Raw genomic sequence first — 23639 nt, 5'->3', positions numbered from 1 at the left:
AAGATATAGCTTTGATGTTCCTTTGCACTTCCAAAAGATATAGCTAGTAAACAGAGGAGTACTTGGTATTTCTAATTGAAGTATTGCGAATTACATATATGATTTGAGTCGTTCAAAAATATTTAAATTCATTGCTGATTGATAGAGATTCATGGAGACTGAGAGTTATTTGACTCCTCCAATGGTCTATCAAAAATAGCCTCTTTATTTTAGAAAAAAACGGCGTAATGTTAGTTGTGTATATTCTATTCTCCTCAAACTCCACTAATCACATTTCAATAGATATGTTATTATTGATTAGAAAAATAGAATACTTCCTACACTACATTTTATTTAATTATAGTTAAACAGTATATATTTGCTCACTTTTACTTGCATTGTGAAGATTAAGTGAATGTTTTGATATGATTTTGCTAACACCTGAAAAAAGAAATATCTGAAGTTGAAGTTATATTTGAACATAAATTTAATAGAGATACAGATTGACCTTTTCCCTTCTTCTCCTCAATAGAAAATTGAAGAGTAACGACAACAAATGATTTTGAAGGAAAATGTTTTCCATGGAATATATATATTTTTTTTTCTCTTACCATAAATTTTGGGACTTCCTTTTTATATATAAAAGGAAAAAAATATTTATCAACATCAATTATTGATATATTTAATTAAATAATAATTGAAGGAAAAAAGTGAAAAGACGATTTTATTTATTATACATTATTTTAATGAAGGACAAAAAGTTCAATTCACTTTTCTAAGGGTCTTCATACTTTTAATATATCATAGATATAGATATAGATAATAGAAACTACATTATACCGATGGGTCAAGGATATATCATACTAGTAATGTGATGATTAAATTTATATACTTTTTTATTTAAATATTGTTATTCCTTACTAAAAAGTCTGTGTAAGCTACTGAGATACACTGTACACTGACCTCAACTCCACTTGAAAGATAGAAATTTTTTTTTTGATAAAATTATATGAAAGAGAGAAATAGTAAGGTGTGTTGAGTCCATTTCCTAAAACAAGGGTTTATTTGAATTTCGAGCATTTTCTGATAATATAAGTTATATTGGCATCAGAAAAAAAAAAAGATTTTCTCCATCTTAAAAACATTTGGGGTGTGTTTGGTATGATGGAAAATGTTTTCCATGGAAAATATTTTTCTGGAAAATGTTTTTATGAAAAATAAGTTGATTTTCTACTTATTTTCTCATGTTTGGTTGGTGGGGTGAAAAATATTTTTTGAAAAATATTTTATGGTGTTTGGTTGGTGAATAGAAAATATTTTTCTTAAAAATGTTTTTAGTTGTTTGATTGGCGAGAGGAGAAAATATTTTTTGAAAAATACTACTGAACAATTAACTAGTATATCAAAAACTCAACATTCTGTCGGAACTAATTTAAGCATAGCAAATAATACCAATATCGAGTATCAAAATATTACAAAAAGCTAAAATTTAAGCAACTATTTCTTACATAATTCAAGCTTCCTAATCAATTCCCACAAATGCACAAAAGAGAGAAGTTTGGAAGCAAATACACGATACATTATCAAAAACAAAAGAACGGAGAGAAGTTTGGAAGCAAATACACGATACATTATCAAAAACAAAAGCATGCAAATAATAGTTGCTTCCAATTCCTATGAAGCTAAACCAACCAATAGGTGTCACTATTGTTGTTGCTTGAATCGTTCCAACCATACCTTACGAAGATTTTGATTTTTGACCATGAATGCCTTAGCTAGAGTGTCGCTTTGCACCAAATAATCAAAAGCATCACCGAGGAACTCTTCATTATAACCTTCTATTTCCATAACTTCTTCATACAACTTTATCACATCTAGACGACTATCAACCATTCTACCGATTGTCGTTGCCACTTCTCCAAACTTTATTGATATATCACCAACGACATCTTACATCTCAAAAGAATGTTTTCTTTTGCGACTTGCCTTGATTTGAGAAGCTTCGGTTGCTTGCATATCTTTTTTCGATGGATGGTCCTTCAAGGTCATTATCATTATCTTTCTCAGAAAAACTATCAAAATCTATATCTTCGAATGATTTAGCACAAACTCCCCTAGCCCAATCATTTCCACACACAAGAGACATTTTATCAAATATTTCAATTTTTTTGTTGATGAACTTGTCATGATTGGGATGTGCCTACATTACAAAGATTAGAAATGAGATAGAGAGGTTTTCGAAAGACCCCCGGCTCAAAATAGAATAATGTTCAGTATAAAACAATCTAGACAAGGCATAGTCAAAGGACAAAATATTAGATGAAAAATTTACTCATAACTCACTCTATTCGAAGACAAATTTAATCATAACTCAAGACTTTTTCAGGTTATTGATTGGTTCAATTCTGGCTCATGAAATGATGCATGCATGGTTGCGGCTTAAAGGTGGATCTTTTATTTTGATAACACCTGAATGTGATATCCTTTTACATATTTACGATCCTGAAGATAATACAAGCAGCTAACCTCCATTCTCTCATAGCTACTCTGTCATTGAAAATCATGATATTATCATGTCTTAAGAAATCATAAATGGATATGTAAGTCGGTGATATCCATATATATTATAATTAATTTTCACTAGCTTTAGATCAAATAAGTTTGACACATGTCACTGAGGCACACCATCGCTGAAGACCATATGTTTTGAATGCTGGAAGGCAACAACAACAACTTATGTAGAGTCTCAAAAGGGAAGTGCGTACGCAAACCTTATCCCTTCCTTAAAAATGAAGAAAGGTTGTTTCCGATAGACCCACAACTCAAAACAGATGAAAAGGACGATAACAACAACACACAGGAAGAACCAAGAAGAAAATACAATAATTAAGTCTAAGGGAACAACCAAAAGAATTAAAAATATACGAATACAAAAAATACAAGAAGAAGACTAATAATCTGGGAATGGAAAAGCAAAACACTTAACTACCTACTAATCTACTATCCTAATTCTCTGATTTTTTCTATATATCGTCATGTTACTAATTAAAATATCCACATGTTTTAGCTCAGTATTGATCCGTAGATGATCTGAAGAATAACTGTTAAATCTTCAGCATAAATAACCAATTTATCACTACAACAGGCATCAATCAACCAGCCAGAGGGGGATGAGACCCCCAAATGTAAGAAACATGTGAAAATCAGTGTCTAAAACTATTGCTTACCTGAATATGAACCGTATAGACTTTGGGACTGGCCGTAATCATCTTCAAGTTGTCATCCCATCCAAGACCACTTTTGTTTAGTAGAGTTTGGATTGTACTACAAGTGTTTCTTATTGTTTTAAGATGATTCTCCACAAGCTTAGATGAACAATCCATTCCTAATTGTTCGTTAATGGCATTCAAAACACGATTAAACGAGTTGGCCTTAAACTGATTCGTTGATTTATTCCCTTGCTTTACTTCATCGGATAGAATCTCCAACATCAATTATTTCATTGGTTTTGACCACCTAAACTGCTTCTCGCCTTTTTCCCCATGATTTACTGTTACAAGTCAAGAAACTATGTGAACAATTCATACTCAACACAATACAAATACAAATTAGTAGAAACCTGTGCACTCTACATATACCAAATAAAAATAGTAGTAAAAAGAACACTCAAAGCTAATAGAAAAACAATAATAACCATAGAAGTATTTCTTTCATACAGGATCTGGCCAATTACTACAACAATACGAAGAAATAAGAAAGTATCAAAAACAAAATCAAGCAGCATTGTCTATTTAGCTATCAAAGTTTCTTAATACACTAAAGTCCCTCATTCCTTCACCTATCATAATTTACAAACATGGCATGAGCAATTGCATCTCTTTTTGATGACCGTTGTCTAGCTTCTTCTCGCCTTTCTCTTTGTGTTTGATAGCTTTGACTTCCTTGAGAATTTTGAGTAATTTGAGCATTTTGAAGTTGAATTACTGCTTCAACATCTACTTCTTGTATTATTATGTCATTTGGCTCCGAATCAACTATGTGATTATGTAAAATGCACGACGCTAATGCCACATTCACTTGTGTCTTAAAGTCCCAAAAATGTTCATTGTCAATCACACGAAATCGTCTCTTTAGAATATCAAAGGCATGTTCAACTGAGGATCTCAGTGATGCACGATGAAGATTGAACAATTCTCTTTCATTTTGGGGAGAACAATCACTATATTTTTGCAAGTGATAGCGTATTCCATGATAAGGAGGAATAAACCCTTTATGAAGTCTATATCCCACATCTACAAGATAGTATTTATCTATAAAGCCAAACTAAAGTTAATTAATATACTTTGTTCACCTACGTTTCATATAAACTACTTTACATTGAATAAGATACCTTGTGAGATTTGGAGACCATGTGGTCTCTTCAATGTATCATTTAATATGCGAGAATCATGTGTAGATCCTTCCCAACCAGCAAGCACATACATGAACTTCAAATTAAAGTTAATGACGGCTAATACATTTTGTGTTGTTGTGCCTTTTCGACCATGAAATCTATTTTGTTGTTCAATAGGGATAGATGCAAGCACATGTGTTCCATCTTTTGCTCCTACACAATCCTATACACAACTTAAGTTAATAATATGTAGTATTTTTAACAAAATATCTTAGAATATAAAATTTTAGTATGTCACTTACGGTAAACCAGGGATAATATCGATGGTTGTTCATTATCTCCGGTTGGACGGTTCCATCCGGTGATTTTATAAGGATTGGATAGAGCTTCAAAACTACTTGAAGCATGGTGTGGAAGCATCGATGAATAGACTCGGTTGACCTATAAAAGTGTAATTCAATCTTCCGAAATCGTTTATTAAAACCAACAATCTCTAAAAATATCAGCACTTGTTCTTGAACAGACATATTTTTGGTTGAACACAAGAAACTATTCCTTCTAAGAGCATTGCATAGTTCATAAAACGCATGCTTACTCATTCTTATCTGACCTACACTGTGAACATCACTTCCATTCAAAATACTATTCATGTAAAATTCTCTTTCTTGATCTTTATTAACATATGGTTCTCTAGGAATGCTACTTTCATGTTCGTAGGCAACAATTATTGCAACCCAGGCAACTAAAATAGATGTAGCTGCAACTCCAATTATTGCATCATCGTCATCTTGGTTAGTCGAACCATCTGTTGTAGTGACCATTGTAATTTCATTATATTTCATTTATTATATACAACAACAACAACATACACAATATATTCATACCAAGTGCGGTATGGGGAGGGTAATTGTACGCATTCCATATCACTACCTTAAATGTGAAATAGAGAGGCTATTTTCGATAGACCACCGGCTCAAAATAAAGCAATTTAAGTTCAAAATTCAAATCATCAAAAAAGAATACATTGAATCATAACAGTTGGTTTAAGTATGCCACAATTACGTAATGCATCTTTTTCTTCTAGTACTATTTGGGTTAATAATAATAAAAATAAGAAAATTTATTCAACACGATAGGAAAATTATGTAAGAAACGAAAATGGTAAGTTTATTTTTCTTCCATAAACTCTAACCCACCAAATCTAATAACATATAGATTTTTGTTTGTACTGTTTTGGATAATATGGAAGAAAAACTGAAGCTTTTTGCCCAGAAGTCGAAGTTGCGATAGAACAGAAAGATGAAACCAGCTCCTCCTTCTTGTGTAGTGGAATTATGTTCAATTTTTATTTGTAAATATAATGGTAGTATTAATATAGCAACTCAAGTCTTATCAAGAAATAGACCCAATCAAGCAAAATTGAACTCAAATCAGAAATTCAAATTTCAATTTTTGCATAAAAGTGACCTCAAAACAGAAACCCAAACAAGCAAAAAAGAAAAAATTGCAGAACTTTTTTATCAAGCACCACAAAAAAAATTAGTTATGGACATACCTTTGAAATTCTTACAATTGGGGGAAGAGAGAGATGGGAGAAAGCCCTAAATTTGGAGACAACAATGATCTGTGCTGGCAGTGTCAATTTTGTTAGAGGTAAAGAAGAGAGATATGCGTATAAGCTCTTTTGTCTGGAAAATGACTTCCCTTGATTTATTAGGGAAGTCATTTTACCTCAAAATAAGGAAAACAAGTGGCTTTGGAAGATATTTTCTAAATTTTTTTTTTTACAACCAAACATGGGGAAATGGGAAAATGAGAAAAAATTTTCCATCATACCAAACACACCCTTGGTAGTCTGCCACATCATGGTACTTATACTTGTTCGGTGGTCCTAGTTGCACCTTATCAATTCCAAAGAGCGGGAAAGAATTTCATATAGTAAACCCTTTGGCGCCATCAAAGCCCTAAGCTAAAACTTACTCATCACTTCCTAAAAGATCCAAAATTTCTTCCACCATTACCATTAAAAACACTTCACCAACATCCTTTTTCATACCAATTATAATACCTGATTCGAGCCATGGAAGGATTGTCAACGATTTGCGCTGGCCTTGGGACGATTGAAGAGGACGATGATGGAAATCGAATTGGATATACCCCAGGAAAATACTGCCTAGGTTTGTTCAGATTTCCCTCTATTCTCACATTTCTCTTTTTCCACCTCGTTCGGATTGGGAACGTTTCAATTTGTTTGTCCAATTTTGATTTGGCACAGAGTTTAAGAAATTGAAAAAAGAGTTGAATTTCGTGATCCTAATCTAAATGTACCTAAAATGTACCAAAATGTCCTTTAATCCCGTGTTCTTAAAATTTGTAAAATTGAAATTGAAGAGTTGACAGAAGTTGATTCGGACTAAAAAGGAAAGTAAGATGAACAAATTGAAACAGAGACAAAATAGAGAGAGTACCTTTTAATTCAATCTAAGTGGTTATTTGCTCGTTAAAATCCTTTAGTTTTTTTTTTCTTTAAATATTGGAATGAAGTCAGCCCGAATAGAGTGATCCATTTGCTTGATCTCAGCTAGTTTGGAATTGAGTTATGCGCGATTGATTAATTGATGAAAAGTTTTCAGTTTTAAGCCAACTTCGTTTTGCTAGCTTAATATTAATTTCTATTAGCGTGTAGGAATTGTCAAGTTTGAGCTGTTTAGATGGTATTGTTTATTCGTTAATCCTGGTTCCTTGGCAGATAATCTGAAAGATTTGTTGAGGTTTCTAAGAAGAGATGACCCTCAAACAAGAGAAGTGTTTAAGCAAGTATGTAAATGGAATATCGTGGGCAAAGATTTGATTCCCATTATTGAATATTGTCAAGATGACCGAAATCTGCTGTTAAATGCAGGTCTGAATTATATCCATCATCTATTTATTTATATCAGTGAACATGAAATTTGTTGTTTTTATTAATTTCATCTGTCTTTTCTCTTCATCTTACTGTACAGTAAAAGTTATGGTGTTTCTAACGATGCCTATAGAGCCTACATCAAGTGACATACCGCAGCAGATAGAGCTTCTTTGGGGAATAAAATCATCAGTTACCTTTAGTGAAGCTGTGCCAGTGATAATGTCTCTCTTGGAAAGCCCATTGGAAAATTTGGCTTGGTAATTTTAATCATCTTATTCATGTTTTTGTTTGTACATTCTACCCTCAGCTTGGAGGATTAAAAGCACGACTCTTGCTTTCTAATTGGCTGTTTTTGCATTAGTTGCTAGTTCTCTTTTTCAAACTCTAGAAAATCCCAAACTCAAAAGGTCAGACTCCACTTGTGGGATTGTTGTTGTACATAAACATGTAAAATTGGTAACTGGGATCATCTTTAGCTTCTAGAATAAGTTGGTCTGACCCATGTAATATTAGATATTGGGCATTTGTGTTTTATAATAGCTTTCAAAAATGGTTTTCTGGAGATAGAAATCGAGAAATATGCCTATAGAAAACTTTGCTCTTATGGATTATTTTTCTATAGCCTATGGATTTATTTCTGCGCGGCCAAGTGACATAGAGGTCAAATTTGCAAACTTATGCATTTGCTTCAGAAGATAGAGGTTACTGTTTTTAATAGTTATCCTACACTTAAATTAACATATGCAACAAGCTAATCCCATATTGTAACCCAGTCCTGTCTTTTAGCTAAATCATTTTGAAGTTGTGATAAATATATGTCATTCTCCACTTCCCTTACTAAAGAGGCACTACTTAAATGGATGCAGACTCATGTAGGGTATTGTATACGGGCATGTATCCAGTATGATAAGTTTAGCTCTTTTCAAATTTGGTGTGCATTTGGAAAGATCCAGCTAAAGTACCAATATTCATATTGTACCCATACGACATGGTTCATTAAGTTGAATAAAGAAAGCTTTTTTTTCTAAGCTACTGATGTAGAATTCCTTATTGTTTTAGATCATCATATTTTCCTAGGCTACTGGCTTGAAATTTTATAGTGGGCCAGAAGTTTTATGATCCAAAAGGTAGAAAATTAAGTATCTAGGCCTTGACCCCTGGGTTTTTTTTCTGGCTTACTGCATATGAATGTGTTCGTGAGCAATTACAAGTATAGAGATGTTCATTCTTGTTGATGAGTACGCTTCATTAAGGTGTTCACTTCTTAAAGATACTTCTGACTCAAAGCTTCTATAAAAGTTCGTAGATTTGAGTAGCTAATGTTGGCCCTGGCTTTGTGTTGCCTTCACCACATATTTTTGCGAGGCTTACTTTGATGATATGATCCGAATTTACATTAACATTCTGTTATAGAGGTTCATTATCAATCATACTGTCATGTCATAGTCCTTTGTTGGCTTCTCTGTACTTTACCATAAGAATATTAAGCTTACACGAGATGGGCTACTGCCTCATCATGGATTCTTACCTGTTAATCTGGTAACAAACTTATCTCACCATGTCAACAGCGAGGCTTTCACAGAAGATGACTGGAAAATGGTGCAGCTAGTGCTTACTTTATTTCGTAATGTTTTGGCTATCCAAGACATATCAAGCCAGCAGAAATCTGGTGGTTCTATGATAGAATTTGTATTTCTCAGAGATAGGTTTCTGGAGCTCTTGTTTCAAGAGAATGTAATGGAAGTCATCTTAGTTCTTTCACAACAAGTTGGTGGCTCTTGTAGCTATCTTCGTCATGATAATTTGCTTTTGTTGGAGACGTTCTATTATATATTTATGGGTCAGCTTCCGGAGTTGATTGCTAAAGCACCTTTCAAGGATCCGAAGGTTAGTTTTTTTGAAATATCATGGCCACAAAATGAGTCCATTTTTTTCTGATGTTTTCCGTTTTTGGTTTGTTTCTTTCTTTTTTCTCTTTTTGGCATTTTTGTATGAAATTGTAATTTTGATTAGAGATAACACTAGTAACTTGGGCTGATCTTGTTTTGACAAGAATGCCATATGGAAGCTGGGATATGTTAGCAACCTTGGCTGACAACACTTAATTTCCTTGGGAAAAAATGGAAAGAAAATAGAGATGCATTTTTCTTTCTGTAAACATGCCACATCAACCAGATGCACCTTTTAATACTGTTTTACACAATTCATTGTTGGTGTCTGACATGAAGGGGAGCCTTGGAGTAACTGGTAAAGTTGCTGCCATGTGATCAAGAGGTCACAAATCCTTCTGGTCGGGCCCTTCCCCGAACCCTGCGCATAGCGGGAGCTTTAGTGCACCGGACTACCCTTTATTGTTGGTGTTTGACATCCATAAAAAATTGGTTGGTACATTAAAAGGTAGAGATATTTTCAATTTAGTACTCAGAAGATAAAATGGAGCTCTCACTTAAAAATATTTTCTACATGAATCTTAATATTTCATTGAAGTATTAGGATGATGGTTTGTTAGATAAAGATGTTACATATAGAATCAAAGTAGAATGGTTGAAATGGGAAAGTTCTGTTGGAGCATTATGCTACAGGAGGATACTTATCAAAAATCTAGTTCTTGAAACATTATTTGCTTTTTTAATTGAGATTGTGTGATGCTTTGAATCAAATAATGATCTAGAGTATCAAGGTATATTGTCTCCTACTTTTGACTGATAAGTCCAACCAATTACTATATCATCAATTCAAAACAATGGAAATGAGTTAAAAGACAAATCTTATAGAACAGTTCTTATATTGACAATGCTATATTGGGGGGGGGGGGGGGGGGGGGGTCATGATACTTTATGGTGGAAGAGCAACGAAAAGGGTATATTCAAGGTGAATAGTACGTGTAACTGGTTAAAGCACGCCAACCAATCTCCAAGTCTATTGACCATGTAAGGGAATCTGGAAAACCAAAGATCCACACAAAGTGGCTTGCTTTGTGTGGTTATTCGCTAAGGAAGCAGTACTGATCCAAGACAACCTAATGAGGAGAGGAATCACATTATGTTCTAGATGTTTCTTTTGCGGGGAAAGTGCAGAGATGGTATCATCTTTTTCTCCATTGCAAAGTTACTAGCCAGCTTTGGAGACTATTCTTAAATCTCAAGGGTTTGTCTTGGGTATTGCCTGGCAAGATCACAGAAGCAATTCAAAGCTGGGAAGAAGCAGGAGTGCAGTCCAAGAGCAGAGATAGATGAAGAATTGTCCATGCTAGCAAATGGTGGGCAATATGGAAGGAGAGGAATTCTTGATGTTTCTATAGTATAAAGAATGCTATGCAAAATGCCAAGCTTAGTTGCCTTTTGCTGCTATGTTTTTGGTGTAATCAGTTACATTCTAATAATTGAATGTACCAGACTCAATTTAGGTTCAGATAGTGAGGTTTGAAGCACAAGTTGTAAATATGGCCGAGTACAGCCTATTACTGCTTGAGATATACATATACAAAGTTACCTGTTTCAAGAAAAAAGATTGACAATGTTATATAAGAGGATACCTATCAAAGTGAATGTCGCGGGAATGCGACTGTCAAGATGTGTGATCATACAATTTTAAACTAGATCAGGAATATTCAGTTTTGGCAGAAAGTGCAAGTAGCAGAGTGGATAAAACGAGAGAAGGTTGCTTAAGATACTCTCATCGTGTTCTACGTCAACCTCTAGGCACACTGGTTAGCATGTGTGATATCACGGCGATAAAATATGTTAAAACAGGATGGTTAAATCACATAGAAGGATTGTCTCTAAAGACCTGCACTCTCTAGGAAATTATGCAGACTCCGCACAAATTAGGGTACAATGAAAGAATGATTCAAGAAATGATACAAATTTTGGTGATTTAAGTTGAATCTTTCTGGGAGTCATTTAGTGTTGTTAGATATTTGTATTTAAGTAGAAAATGTGGAGAACCTGTTATGCTAGCGAATCCAAATATTGGATTGTTATGGGTCTAAATGGAGTTACGTACTGCCTCTTTTTTGAATTTATATGTTACTCTCCTTTTTAGTCCTTGTCAAAAAGATCGTTTTATCTATATTTATAAGGTTTTAATTCCAACATTCCTGTTTTACCCTTAATGATATGTCATTATAGGAATAAGATGACATGTTTAAGACCACAAGACTCAAAATGTATATTTGGTTAATACACACCTTTAATTCAGACCACAAGATTAAAAAATCTTATTTATATTCTTGAATTTCACGTCGAATCAATTTAAGACATATAAAATGAAACGGAAGAAGTTATTAGTTAGATTCATATAGCGGAGCCGATATAGCGGAGCCGAGTCTGACTAGCTTGGGATTGAGGTGTATTTCTTGTATCAATAGAAGATGAAAGATCTCCTAATGTGTTGTCACTCCTATTTAAGTTTTAAAATGAATTACCCCTGTTCATGAGTGAGGTGAAGAGACTGATTCAATAACTTTTCAGGAAGCATAAGAAGGAATTATTGCTTTGCCTTGTGAGTTTTGTGATCATTGGCCTGCCTTTTCCTTTAATCATGAGAACTAGAAAGTTACCGTGCATCCCACAGATAAGCGGTGGAGTAAGGAAATTCTTCCTTTGTTAGCAAGTGCTTTAACATTGTGATGTTTTTGGAGGAAGGCGTTGTCAAGTTGAGCAAATATGTTTTCCTGCATTCATTTGTGATACTTTCTGAGTTAGACTAGTTTATATGGTGAAGAAGCTTTTTCATGACAGTTGGACCCCCTCCCTAGTTTCTGATTCATCAATGGATTTGTTCATCAGGCGGATGAAGATAGTGATATTTCAATTAACTCTCTCAGAGATATAATGGAAGAAGAACATCAAAAGAGAAAGGCTATCAGACAACGAAACCTGGGTTGCTTTTCTCAGTTCAACGGAACTTTTACACGGTTTTCCCTGGTAATTTATCCTCCTGAAAAAAGAAATTAGATTTGTAAATTAGAACTGATAATCATGGTATAAAGAAATGATAGTTTGTACTATTACTAATGTTAACTTATTTGTTTAACAGGATGGTTCTAAAACTTTAATCAAGGGCAATCCTTGTTCCGTTTCACATGATCCCCTGATAATAGCTCACACGAAGCATCGAGGTCCAGCAAAAAGGACCGTGTGGGACCAAGGAAGATTACCAGCAACCAAGAATAAGATTCTAAATTTGCTTTATGATTTCATTAACCAGTTCCTAGGAGGGGGATACAACGGTAGGATATGTGGTTAAATGATGCGTCTGCTTTCACTTGGTTTGCTTCTTATGTCACTACTTATTTTTTGTTCTTATTCAACTCTCTACAGTACTGATGCAGTCAGTCCGTGATGACATTGAAAAAGAACATCATGCTATTCAGAATAGCGATATTGTTATCTTCTTTGAGGTTGCTCAGTTTGTTACTTCTTTTCAGTACAACAAGTTCTTGAATCAGGTAAAGCAAAGTTTTTGCAAATGGTGTTGTGTGGATTGTGTGTCTGAATTATCTGTAAACATGCACAGTACAGTTCCTTTTACCCTTTCTTTATTAGTAACTGCAGTTGCTAGAAACTAATGCTCCATCCCATATTAGTTGTCCACCTTACTAAAATATTTGTTCCATATTAGTTTCCCACCTTACTAAAACAATAGAGAATTAATCAAATTTTTCCTATATTTCCGTTGCAATAAATTCTTTTTGAAAGTGTGAACACTTTTGTAAAGTTCCAAAAAAGTTTCTTAAGTAACGAATTAGTAAAACTACTTTCTTATTTTTGATTTCTTAATACACATGTAAAAGGGAAAGTGGACAACTAAAACAGGACGGATGGAGTAGAAATTATTAAGGGGGTGATTTTCTATCAGGAATACTTATCCTTTGAATCATTTGATCTGCTTTCTATAATCTCCAGTCATGCCTGACTGTTAATACAGCTGTTGCATAGAGCTTCCAACAAGTCAACAAGTAGGGAAACATTTGTGTTACTGGATGGTGAATATCCATCTCTTATAGCTAATTTAGGCACAGGATATGCAGCTCCATCAAGTATCGTTTACATTGAATTTAGACATTTATAAAGTAGATCCCGATTCCATTTATGTTATGATCAGATTTTGATTAGTTAGTGATTTTTATTGCTTCACCTAATCAGTGTGAAGTTCCAATTAGTAAAAACATTATGCTGTCAAACTTTTGCATTGGGGAGTTTGACTGATTATTAAACAACATTTAGATAGATTCCTCTTTCGTTTGTAACAAGCTTCATGAATCATGATCATCATTCTAGATAATACTGGTATTGCTGATCTATGTCCAAATCTGAAGCTATCTAGAATGTGGAGAAGTAAGATTGTCATGCTTAGAACGAACATTGAGGATCTTATCTAAACCACTTATTTCTGGTGTCTGATTGTTAGAGTTGAGACACTAAAAAGAGAAGTGCCAAGATGTACTAATAAATGATACAGGCTCTTGGAAAATTCTTAGTGGCATAATTATGTTCTTTTCTCTTTTGTTGTAATTTCAGTGAGTAGTTTCCATTTACCTTGTTTTGTCTTTGTGATCCCATATCTCAATCTTCTCTTGATTCTTCTACTTGATCAGCCCAATGAAGTTGATGGCCAAGAACCAATGGATTCCGGAGCTGGCAGCACACTGTTCAGGGGCTGTATATGTGGTCCTATTGCTGAGTCCTTAAATATATCAATGTTCCAGTTGGTTCTTTCGAGATGGCGTTATTCGTTCGAGACCTTGAAGGAGATGAATGACCGCAAGTTTCTCTATGTGGCAGGATCTCTTATGAAAACTATGGTGATCACTTTTCTCAAAGTTTCGGTCTTTCCTCTTCTTTTAGTTTAGTACTTAACATTGATGAAAGGAATGAGATGCATGTACCTTTTGAGAGGGTCTTTCGTCTTGTTTTAGTTTATTGATCAAAGGAACGAGACGCATGTGCCTTTGCCTCTGCATAGCTAGGTAGGTACAACATGCATATTCTAGGGGATGGATTCATAGAACCAAGTAAAATTACATTTATTACACCTTTAGTATCACACAGCATTTCCCAGTCCAAAGGCTGTTTGATGCTTGCTTCAGCTTAAGGATTGGTCTAATATGTTGGGTATCATGACTGAGTTAAACTTTGGGATCCTTCTGACTATACTGATATTGGTTGGCAGCTTCTTATACTGGAATTGGTGCTTAAGCAGTCTCCAGAAGATTCCAAGGAGCATCGAACAGCTCGAATTCTTCTTTACAAGTTATTCTATGATCAAACTGAAGAAGGGATGACCCATTTTCTCTTGAACCAGATCAAATCCTTTGATACCCATAAGCAAGCAAAAAGGTCTCCTTTCTGGCTCACATTTTTTTTTAACAATAACTATACCAAGTCTCCTGTTGAAGATCTTAATAGGTGTTATACACTGCACTCTTACTTTGGATTAATGTAATTCAACTTCCATAGTAAAGCCATCTCTATGGATAACATATTCTGCATGCTGAAATCTGCTCAAAAACTCGCTTTCAGTTCCAACCTTCTGGTGGAGCTGTTTTTTAGGCTCAGTTCACACAACACTGTAACTTCGAACATATTTTCTTGTTCATAACTGTAAATTTCTTGATCCATGTCAGAAAAGCTTAAATCTTTAGTTTTCTTAGCTACAGAAAACTTTATTTAGAAACTATAAACCATGTTTCAAGTTTCAACAAAGGGTCTATGAGCTAAGTTTGTTATGTTGGCTCTAAATTGCACTGCACTAATCATGGAACCATGTCAGCATGATTCAAAATGTGCTAATTGTTAAAGAAAAAATGTGCAACTTGTTTTTTTTCCGACTGCATTCAGTTTATCAGGTTAATCCACTGTTGTGTGTTTGGAGAAAAGTATTTCTAACCTAAAACATATATAATCTTCTCCTACTAATATTCTAAATCTATTATTGCCAGTTACCTTGCTGATTTGGTAGAAATTATCACTATAGTTATAAAGCTGATGGAGAAACTTCAAGAACGTGGTTTGTTAAGGGTATTCCCTGATAACTTTTTGTATTTTTTTAATTTGATTAGCAATAACTTCTGTATTTATTTCTACGGGCTTTTATTCGTAATCTTGGATGATTCAATCACTTGTGGTCAAACTTCAAATGCTCATGTTCTCCAGCAGATACTTTGCTAAGTTAATGTTTCTATGAAGTGAAGAAACTAGATGGAGAAAAATCCCCATGTTTGGATTGGGGCGAGATTGTATGAATGCTCATTTTGTCCGAATCTAGGTTCTGTAATAAAATATAATGGGAGAAGTGAACCACAATAAGATAGCATCAACTTTTGACCCATGTTCCATATCTAAAGCAAAGCCGTCCTTTTATATTTGTATGGTAGTGGGGGGTAAATTCGGAGTTCGAGAAAGTTGTGACATTTGGCTTCTAGATTATTGCCTACTCACATTTTCAATTCTTTTTTAGTGGAAGCTACATTATATAACGGGGATGAGGTAAGATAGTTTCATTTGCTGTTATGTGGCACTTCTCTGGCTAACTCTTCCACCGTAAGTTTTTTTTCTGAAGAAGGTAAAAATTAAAAATTAGGTTGCGCTATATATGTGAAGGAGTATACAATAATGATGTATTTGACAAATCAGATACCTTGGTCTGCTATGAATCATTTTGAAGTTGTAGTCTCATGTATGTAAGAAGGGGAGCCTTGGAGTAACTGGTAAAGTTGCTGCCATGTGACCAGGAGGTCACGGGTTCAAGCCTTGGAAACAGCCTCTGGCAGAAATGCATGATAAGACTGCGTACAATGCACCCTTGTGGTGGGGCCCTTCCCCAGACACCGCACATAGCGGTAGCTTTAGTGCACCGGGCTGCCCTTTTTTAGTCTCATGTATGTAAGAGGGCTAAGCATAATATAAAGTAATATTCCTATAGTGAGCATCATTGTAGTATACTATTTGAGTTAGTTACTCTAATGTATGAGGGACTGCCCCTACTATTTCGTTATCGGGTGTCTCAAGTCGGATTTGGAAATGAGCGCTTCCCCATTAAATGGGACTTACGCAGTGGGAATCCGGATTAGTCAGGATCCCAATTCGGGAATTGGACACGGTAGGAAAACAAAAAAAAGAAGTGTATCTGCAAAGGAAATTAAGAACTTTCTACAGCATGTGTCCCTATTTTGAATTCTCCCATGCAAGGAATGATTGTTTCTGAACCTCATCCCCACACCACCCAACCAAAAAAATACAGAATGATATACATGAAGAAGCATGTTTGTTTTCTTGCCATCTCAGAGAAAGTGCATATGTTTGGCTCAGTATGCCATAGCATGATCAATATCTCATTTTTGCCTTAAGTTTCATAGATGCTAAATATAGTTTGTTTCTGGTGATTTTTTTTTGCTCCAGCATCTGATACCTATTGACTAAAAAGGATTTTTTTTTTTTTTAGATTTCGAAAAAATTGAGGAAGAAACGACCGAAAACTGTAGTTACAGATGACAAGAAGGAAAATGGTGATGAAACGATTAGAGATTCAGCCTCCGTTGGGCTACCTGTTGGTGGCTCTAGTCATGAGTCTAGAAATACCGGATTAGAAGATGCTATAGACTCCAATAAGGTTGATGAGCACACAGGATGTACCATGATAAACGAAGATCAAATGGTTGAGAGTACTGATACAACTCACAATAATGCTGCAGGCTCTGGAAGCGAAAAGTCAAATATTCTTCATGTAGTTGGAAAGGGAGAAGAAGATATAACAATGCAAGACCAAGTTAATCAACCTGCTTCTCTAGAAGCTAAGTCGAACACTGTGCCAGAGACACAGCAAAAACTTTCTGATGATGTTAATGACGAGTATGATCACGGTGGAGATTATTCTTCTGGTGATGAAAATGTGTTAACTACAGAAGATGATCTCAAAGTATCTGCCCTGGTCTCTACTCTTGCAAACAACTCTACCATTCACAATCTTTGCTGGTTGCTAAAGTACTACAAAAGCAACTCCATTATTACAAATAATTCTGTGATAAACCTATTACAGAAAATATGTGAGGATCTCGAACTTTCTCCCATGCTATACCAGGTAATTTATCGAGAAGTTGTATGCTTTTAATTGATAAAAAGAAATCAAACTTTCTATTTGACATTAGATTAATGTGAAGCTTCAGAAACAGATCTCATTTTAACTTTTTCTGCTTGATATACAGCTCTCTCTCCTCACCACATTCTATGAGATTCTGGAGGAGCAGAAGTCAAGGCCTTGCAGAGAATATGAGAACATTGTCTTCTTTTTGACAAACTTAGTTAGGAGGATGCTGCGCAAAATGAAGAGTAATCCCCTACTTTTCATAGAGGTTCTCTTTTGGAAATCACGTAGAGAATGTCATTATCTCACGTGTGATTCCATGCTAAAGGAACTATCTCGATTTAAGAAAGATGGTAAAAATAGTTCTGGTGCTAAAATGACTGGTGAAATTGGCTCATCTGAAGCAAATGGATGGACCCGCCGAAGTCTAGCTGATGCCCTTGGTGATGATGAAGCTGATTTTCCATTAAATTTTTCAGAGGCTGTCAGGTAGGATGGATGTTTGCACTAATACTACAAGGGTGCTATTGTTGTTTGCTAACTTGAATCAAAGAAAACAAGAATGTCATATGTTGAATTATGTATTACTTCGATTGTGAATTTATTTTTGTGACAGACTTTATAAACTTAAACAAATTGAGTTTTAATTTTTGTTCAATGCTTTTTGCAGAAACGAGGCAGAGGCCACAAATAGGAGTAACTTAAGTTTGGGAGAGGGAGCAGGGAGCCCAACATCAATTTCAAATGACGCGATGAATGAGAAACAACATTCGGAAAAGTATGATATTCAATCATGCTTCTCTGCTCTTCTTGATTTCTCAGTTTAGTCATCTTTATTGTGTTCTGTTATTGCAGATGGAAGCAGTCAGCCGGACAAGAATTTCAGAGGGAACCTAAAAGACGAAAACTACAAGCTCTTAATGATGAGTCACGACAGAAGCTCGAGCCTCTCTTTGAGAGGTACATATATATAGTTTCATTATTTGTATGTTTGAAACCCTCCTCTTAATCCTACCAATGATAAAGTAGAAGTGTGCACATACCTCGAGTGTACCTGATTAGCTCCCATGTTTGCATTGCCCCATAAGTGGTTGAATCTCTTTCCAAACTGTTTGTGATATGTTAAATTTTGGCCCGAGAATTGGGAACTATGGAGTAATAATTCATGTTTGAAGGGTGGCACACGTCATTAGCTGTAAATATAAGTTCAAGAAAAGATCTAAATTCGTAAATCATTGTATTCCACTATCTGCTCATATTGTTTTACAAATGATGATCCTTTTCTTACTTTCTTCTTGACTATTCTATTAATGTCTTCTGTTCGTGATATTGTTTTGTGCTCCCAATATGCCTCCGATGTTGCAAAAACATTGATCTTTTAGAATCAGTATTGCTATCTCCAACTTATCCTTATCTTTCCTTGGTGTTATTTTTGCTACCACCTACTGTGCTGACCTTCAGACACTAAGCAAGATGTAAATTCCGGAATATAAGAACACAAGAAATATTATCTTGTAAAACTCCTTTCTCAAGGGAGCACAAAAACACGATCTACTTCTGTAGGATTTATCTCCAACAACTTCACGACAATTCTATGATCAAAGGGACTAAACTCTAGTACCTTTCGCCTCTACAATCAAACCGATTGTAGCATCTTATTCCTCAAAGAATCCTTCTTGCCCTTGGAATCTGCTTCGCAGCCTCTGATCAACAGTCATCTGTGAAGGACCTGGTTCTTTCACTGTGTGGTTAGAACTTCTGCAACCCAGTTGTCAGCATAACCAGTTCCTCCAAACGACCTGCTAAGGACATGTTTCTTCTGTCGTGGTTCGTCAATCATCAAAACTACCAGTTTCTTACTGAGACGTGCTAAGGAACTAATAACAGACTGAACACATTTCTATATTAATATTGACGGCATGTTTCATGGTAATGGATCTGACGGCAACCAAAATGTTTAACTCAGACTGTGAAAACTGGGAACTGCCATTTCCATGTTTCATTAGATGACTTTTCTGTGTTGCTTCCAGTCTTTGTTCCGCAGCATATGAAATTATTCTTGTCCAATTGCCAGGTATAAAGATAGTCAAAATTGTTGTGATCTCATCGCGGAAGCCCTTGATCCAGATGGAAAGATTTCATCTCTCCAAGTTACCCGGGCACTTAAACAGTTGGGATACAAAATCCCACGGAAGAGAAAGACATTCAACAAACCTGAGAATAAAAAACAGGTTCTAGAAAGTGAGATCAGACTTCAAAATTCAGATATACTCGAAGAGGGTACTTCACAGAGAAGGCATCTGTAAGTGTGTCTAAGCAGTTTAGTTATATGTTTCACGAACTCGATTTTAAATATTCTTGCTGGTCATTCTCAGGCACACTAGAAAGAGAGTGCAGGCATTTAGTCAGGAGCAGGAGCAGAAGATCAAAGATTTGTTCGAGCAGTGAGTTCCATAGCCCATTATTTACTCGAGATTTTCCATTTACATTTCTTCTAAACATAAATAAGGAGTGATTTCTTTTGTGAACATTGGCTTTCATAAATCCGTTCCTTATGTCTGGACTAATAATATGATATGGTTTTAATATGAAAGGTTTAAAGATCACAAGAGGTGCAGCCACATGATTGCCACTGCACTTGATTCTGAGGGCACTTTATCTGCAGCGAAGATTTCACGAAAACTTAAGCAACTTGGCCTGTATGTCCCTAAAAAGAGAAGCTTAGAGACCAACTTGCATTTGATGGATGAAGCAAGTGATGCTACTACAGAAGGTTCAGACAACTCTGATGATGAAACTTTGTTATCGATGAGAAGGTACAATTAAGTTCTTTAATGCTCACAAAGCTTAAATTTTTTGATTATCTTGAGAAGTGGATTGCTCTTCCTTGCTCCCAGAGTAATTTCCTCCAGTGCACTGTCTTATCTGATGGGCGACCCTATCCTTTCCAGTTTCCTCTTGATTTCTACTTATGATTTTTCTCCACTACTAGTCTTCCATAGCACAGTAGGAAATCTGAAATCTGCTACCGGCTGCTAGGAGCTGCTGTTCTAATATACCTCCTCTCCTTTTTTAGCATGTATTCTAGCTTCATGCCTTTTTTACATGTTCAAAAACTAGTTTCTGCTGTTGTCTTTGTCTGCGTATTGCCTCTAAAATCCTTATTGAAAACCACAGTCATGGTAATTCCTTTGTAGTCGGTGTCAGCACAATGAAGTGATTGTCCTAAAACTCTCGGATTTGCGTCCAACTTCCAACTAAAGTTTTGGTGGAAACTGATATCCTCTATTTCTTGTTGATTTAATCTACTAATATATCCGGAATATGCTAAGTAGATCCATACAGTTCACGTTGCAGATGCTATTGCTTGTACTCTATTTTTCCTGATCCAAAAAAAGTTTATAGAAATAGTGGAAGAAGATATTCTAATGATACTGATCTCGTGCTTCATTCTCATCCTGAATTTGGTTCTGATGGTGTCACACTATACTCATAGCAACCTGAGACATTAACATCCATTATGCTAGGAGAAATGTTTGAACACATTAATTACTAAGCTCCCACCAAATGTATAATAAGGGCTTCATTGTTTTATGGAGTTTCAGGAGCAAACATCAGGGGAAAGGAAGCTCTTCTGAAGGAAGAGAGAACAAGAAAATAAGGAAGATGCCATCAAAAGATGCCTCTGATGACGAATTGCTGACTTCACTATTGGTGTATGCTTTATTTTGTCTGCTTTTCCTCTATTTTACATAATCTTTACATGACTTTGAACATATTATTTGTTCTCTGAGAATCAATGAATAGTTCGTCATGGGCATTGTCTCTCTTTCTTCCTGCTATAGATTGTGGTGTTCTGATTATGTTAATGCATATTTAGCTTATAAAAGATGACACATTCCTTAGTTATTAAGTGAAGAGTGTGTCAAGCCTCACCGATAATTGATAGAAATATCCCAATTTGCTTAGTACAACCAAAGTTGCACAAATATATGCTGATTGCCTGGTCAGGTCATTTACAACCCGTAAAGGTGCAAAAACCAAGTAGGAGGTGCATTGCATTGGTTGTTGGAGCACCGGTTTCTGAACGGCCAGATTAATATACGAGGGAAGTGTTTACTGTGTAATTTATAGTCAGAGTCCTGTCAACAGTTTCTCTACGACTACGTGTCAGTGTTCAGGTCCAGAGTGTCATTCAAATCAAGATCTTCACCAATCACCAGCTCTTTTTATTCTGTCAACCTCCATATGTCTTGATAGCCATACATCACTCACCACGCAGGCGAGAGTGGCATATTTAGCCAACCGACCCTATTTTCTGTCAACCGCTCAATGCATCAAAATTACTTATTTGAGTTCTATTCATTCACTTATAAAGTTTAAACATGGTCTCCACATTCTTCTAGTTCTTCAGGGCAGTAAAGAGCTATTTTTGTTGGTCAAATTTGGCTTCTTGGTCATGCTCCAACAATTTTCTAGTTCTTTTAGATGGTGGTAGGGGTAGAATGATGAGATCACTTTTCAGATTCGAGAACACGTGACTGCGAGCGACAGACTTTGGAGATAGTGTAGCCCGGTGGTGGGGTAGCTATACCGTAGAGGGGAACGATGCTTAAGAAAGACATAAGGGTGTGTAATAAAGAAGTGTTTGACCGGGTAGAGGTGAAAATGAGGGAGATTATGAATGAAGTGGGGGAGTTAGAAACAATACAAGTGGGAAGAGATTCTGATCTCTTGTATACAGCCAAGTTGGCTTTGTTGGTCTCAATGAAATCTTTACTTGATCAAAAAAGTTTCTAGTTCTTTAGGACAGGAAGGTGGTACTTTCATTTGTTAACTTTGGGTTATAGGAACTGTCTTTGTCATCGAATTACAATCTTGTGCAGACTGTAGATTTTTGCAGTGTTGGGTAAGGAGGCATCATAAAATATACTGCAGTATTGCTTTCAGTTAGTACAATTACTACTTTCTGCAAGACGCCTTATAATTATTGTAATAATTATAATCTTATTTGATGCAGAAAAACTAAAAAAGCTGTTCCAGAGAGCAAGGACGGGAAGCCAAATATAAATTCGATGAAGATCAGCAGCGAAAATGACACTGAAGGCAAAGATACTTGTGACTCAGAGAGGTACCACTACAGCTATGTTTTTATTGATGTCAGCTTTTCTGGCCCCACGGTGGGTACTGCAGTTATTCTCCATTTTATGTGCCTCTTATATAGTCACCCACTGTCTTATTTGCTCATTGGGATCTTCCCCTATTTTGCTTAGGAACTTTACAAAACTGCTACGCCAGTTTTGGCTCTTCATATGGCTACTCACCTCATCCCTATTTCTTATTGGGATCTTCCTTTATTTTCTGAAGGAACTTTAGACCTACTATGCTTGCTTTCGTAGGCTTCTGAGCTCTTTGCGTATCCTCTCCTGCTTTCCTAAACTTGATAACCTTGCTCGCTTCCTGTTATTTTTATTAAACCAAGTTTTGCTATCTATATTAATTAACATCAAAGTATAAGTAGGGTGTTTCTGCTTGAATTTATCATACATACACAGTAACAGGCATATATAGTGTACAATCTAGGGGCCATTAGTGTTTGACAGTGACTGTATTTTCTCCGTAGGCTAGCTCAGATGGATTGAAGCATATTATTTTAATTTCCTTTAAATAGTTCTCTTGGGCTTTGACACGTTAGACTTATTTTCCTCATCAAAGTATGTCACAATTTTAGATCCATTGACCTACTTAACGAACATGATCCTAACACTCTCTGGTATTTCAAGGGGAGAGCTCGATCAAGCTGCTGCAATGGAGGTTGCGGAATTTAATAATATTGCCTCAGATGTTGACAGTGACGTTGATGCTGGAATCTTAGCAGCTGACCGTAGCAGTGAGCAAGATGTTCCTCCTGGCGATCAGCAATTGCAGGAGAAATTCCATTCTGAATTGTCTGATTTTGAGGATGATGATGCTTCACTTGAAGCCCCTATTACTACTGTCTCGAGAAGGCGGCTGAGGATGGTCATTGATGTGGAGGAAGATGAATAAATCAAGGGTAAGTCAGCCCATCTCGAGAGCTTGTGGTAGACTGAAATGTAAATTTATGATTAAAGTAGAGCGTGATGATGATTGTTTGCTTGTGTATATGAATGTAGAACAGTGTTTCCTTATTCAAAAGCTGGAGAAAAATCATAAATTTTCTTAGCAAGTGATGAATCAACCTGTAGAAATTTAATAGCAGAGTCAAGCTTATTCTTATTCTCTTTTGGTTGCTAA

The 23639-nt window shown here is 35.6% G+C and overlaps 2 protein-coding genes and 1 pseudogene across 3 annotated transcripts; 1 reads left to right on the top strand and 2 right to left on the bottom strand.

Moving 5' to 3' along the window:
- Window positions 1–1541: 1541 nt before the first annotated feature.
- LOC107865053 lies at window positions 1542–3482 on the bottom strand (annotated as a pseudogene).
- Window positions 3483–3813: 331 nt separating this feature from the next.
- LOC124885297 lies at window positions 3814–5193 on the bottom strand. The gene is made up of 4 exons (XM_047408661.1): window positions 4882–5193; window positions 4675–4813; window positions 4370–4585; window positions 3814–4289 (listed from the first exon to the last, which is right to left on the bottom strand). Exons 1-4 carry the CDS (start codon window positions 5191–5193, stop codon window positions 3814–3816), a joined length of 1143 nt encoding a protein of 380 aa, XP_047264617.1.
- A 610-nt stretch (window positions 5194–5803) lies between these two features.
- LOC107863167 (protein timeless homolog) lies at window positions 5804–23639 on the top strand. 2 transcript variants are annotated; one of them, XM_016708974.2, is made up of 20 exons: window positions 5804–6549; window positions 7122–7274; window positions 7375–7534; window positions 8846–9164; window positions 12068–12205; window positions 12318–12510; window positions 12602–12729; window positions 13879–14085; window positions 14454–14620; window positions 15223–15301; window positions 16725–17360; window positions 17485–17852; window positions 18034–18141; window positions 18219–18323; window positions 19438–19665; window positions 19739–19807; window positions 19958–20179; window positions 20969–21079; window positions 22384–22494; window positions 23147–23639. In XM_016708974.2, exons 1-20 carry the CDS (start codon window positions 6453–6455, stop codon window positions 23409–23411), a joined length of 3864 nt encoding a protein of 1287 aa, XP_016564460.2. In that variant the 5' UTR covers window positions 5804–6452; the 3' UTR covers window positions 23412–23639. The 2 variants fall into 2 exon arrangements, with proteins under 2 accessions (XP_016564460.2, XP_047265359.1); XM_047409403.1 differs by having other exon boundaries at window positions 6281–6549; window positions 20963–21079.

This window comes from Capsicum annuum, chromosome 3 (assembly GCF_002878395.1).
Source record: "Capsicum annuum cultivar UCD-10X-F1 chromosome 3, UCD10Xv1.1, whole genome shotgun sequence".
NCBI lineage: Eukaryota > Viridiplantae > Streptophyta > Magnoliopsida > Solanales > Solanaceae > Capsicum > Capsicum annuum.
This window is presented reverse-complemented; position numbering and strand designations above follow the sequence as displayed.

What these genes read in the sequence shown, in the direction of transcription:
- LOC107863167 (XM_047409403.1), top strand. Translation starts at nt 6,453, where the DNA reads ATGGAAGGATTGTCAACGATTTGCGCTGGCCTTGGGACGATTGAAGAG. An exon ending in AATTTTTCAGAGGCTGTCAG is followed by an intron (nt 17,853 to 18,033) that starts GTAGGATGGATG and finishes TGCTTTTTGCAG; the next exon opens with AAACGAGGCAGAGGCCACAA. An exon ending in ATCAAAGATTTGTTCGAGCA is followed by an intron (nt 19,808 to 19,957) that starts GTGAGTTCCATA and finishes TTAATATGAAAG; the next exon opens with GTTTAAAGATCACAAGAGGT.
- LOC124885297 (XM_047408661.1), bottom strand. Translation starts at nt 5,193, where the DNA reads ATGGTCACTACAACAGATGGTTCGACTAACCAAGATGACGATGATGCA. An exon ending in GATATTATCCCTGGTTTACC is followed by an intron (nt 4,586 to 4,674) that starts GTAAGTGACATA and finishes AGGATTGTGTAG; the next exon opens with GAGCAAAAGATGGAACACAT. An exon ending in TGGTCTCCAAATCTCACAAG is followed by an intron (nt 4,290 to 4,369) that starts GTATCTTATTCA and finishes TTGGCTTTATAG; the next exon opens with ATAAATACTATCTTGTAGAT.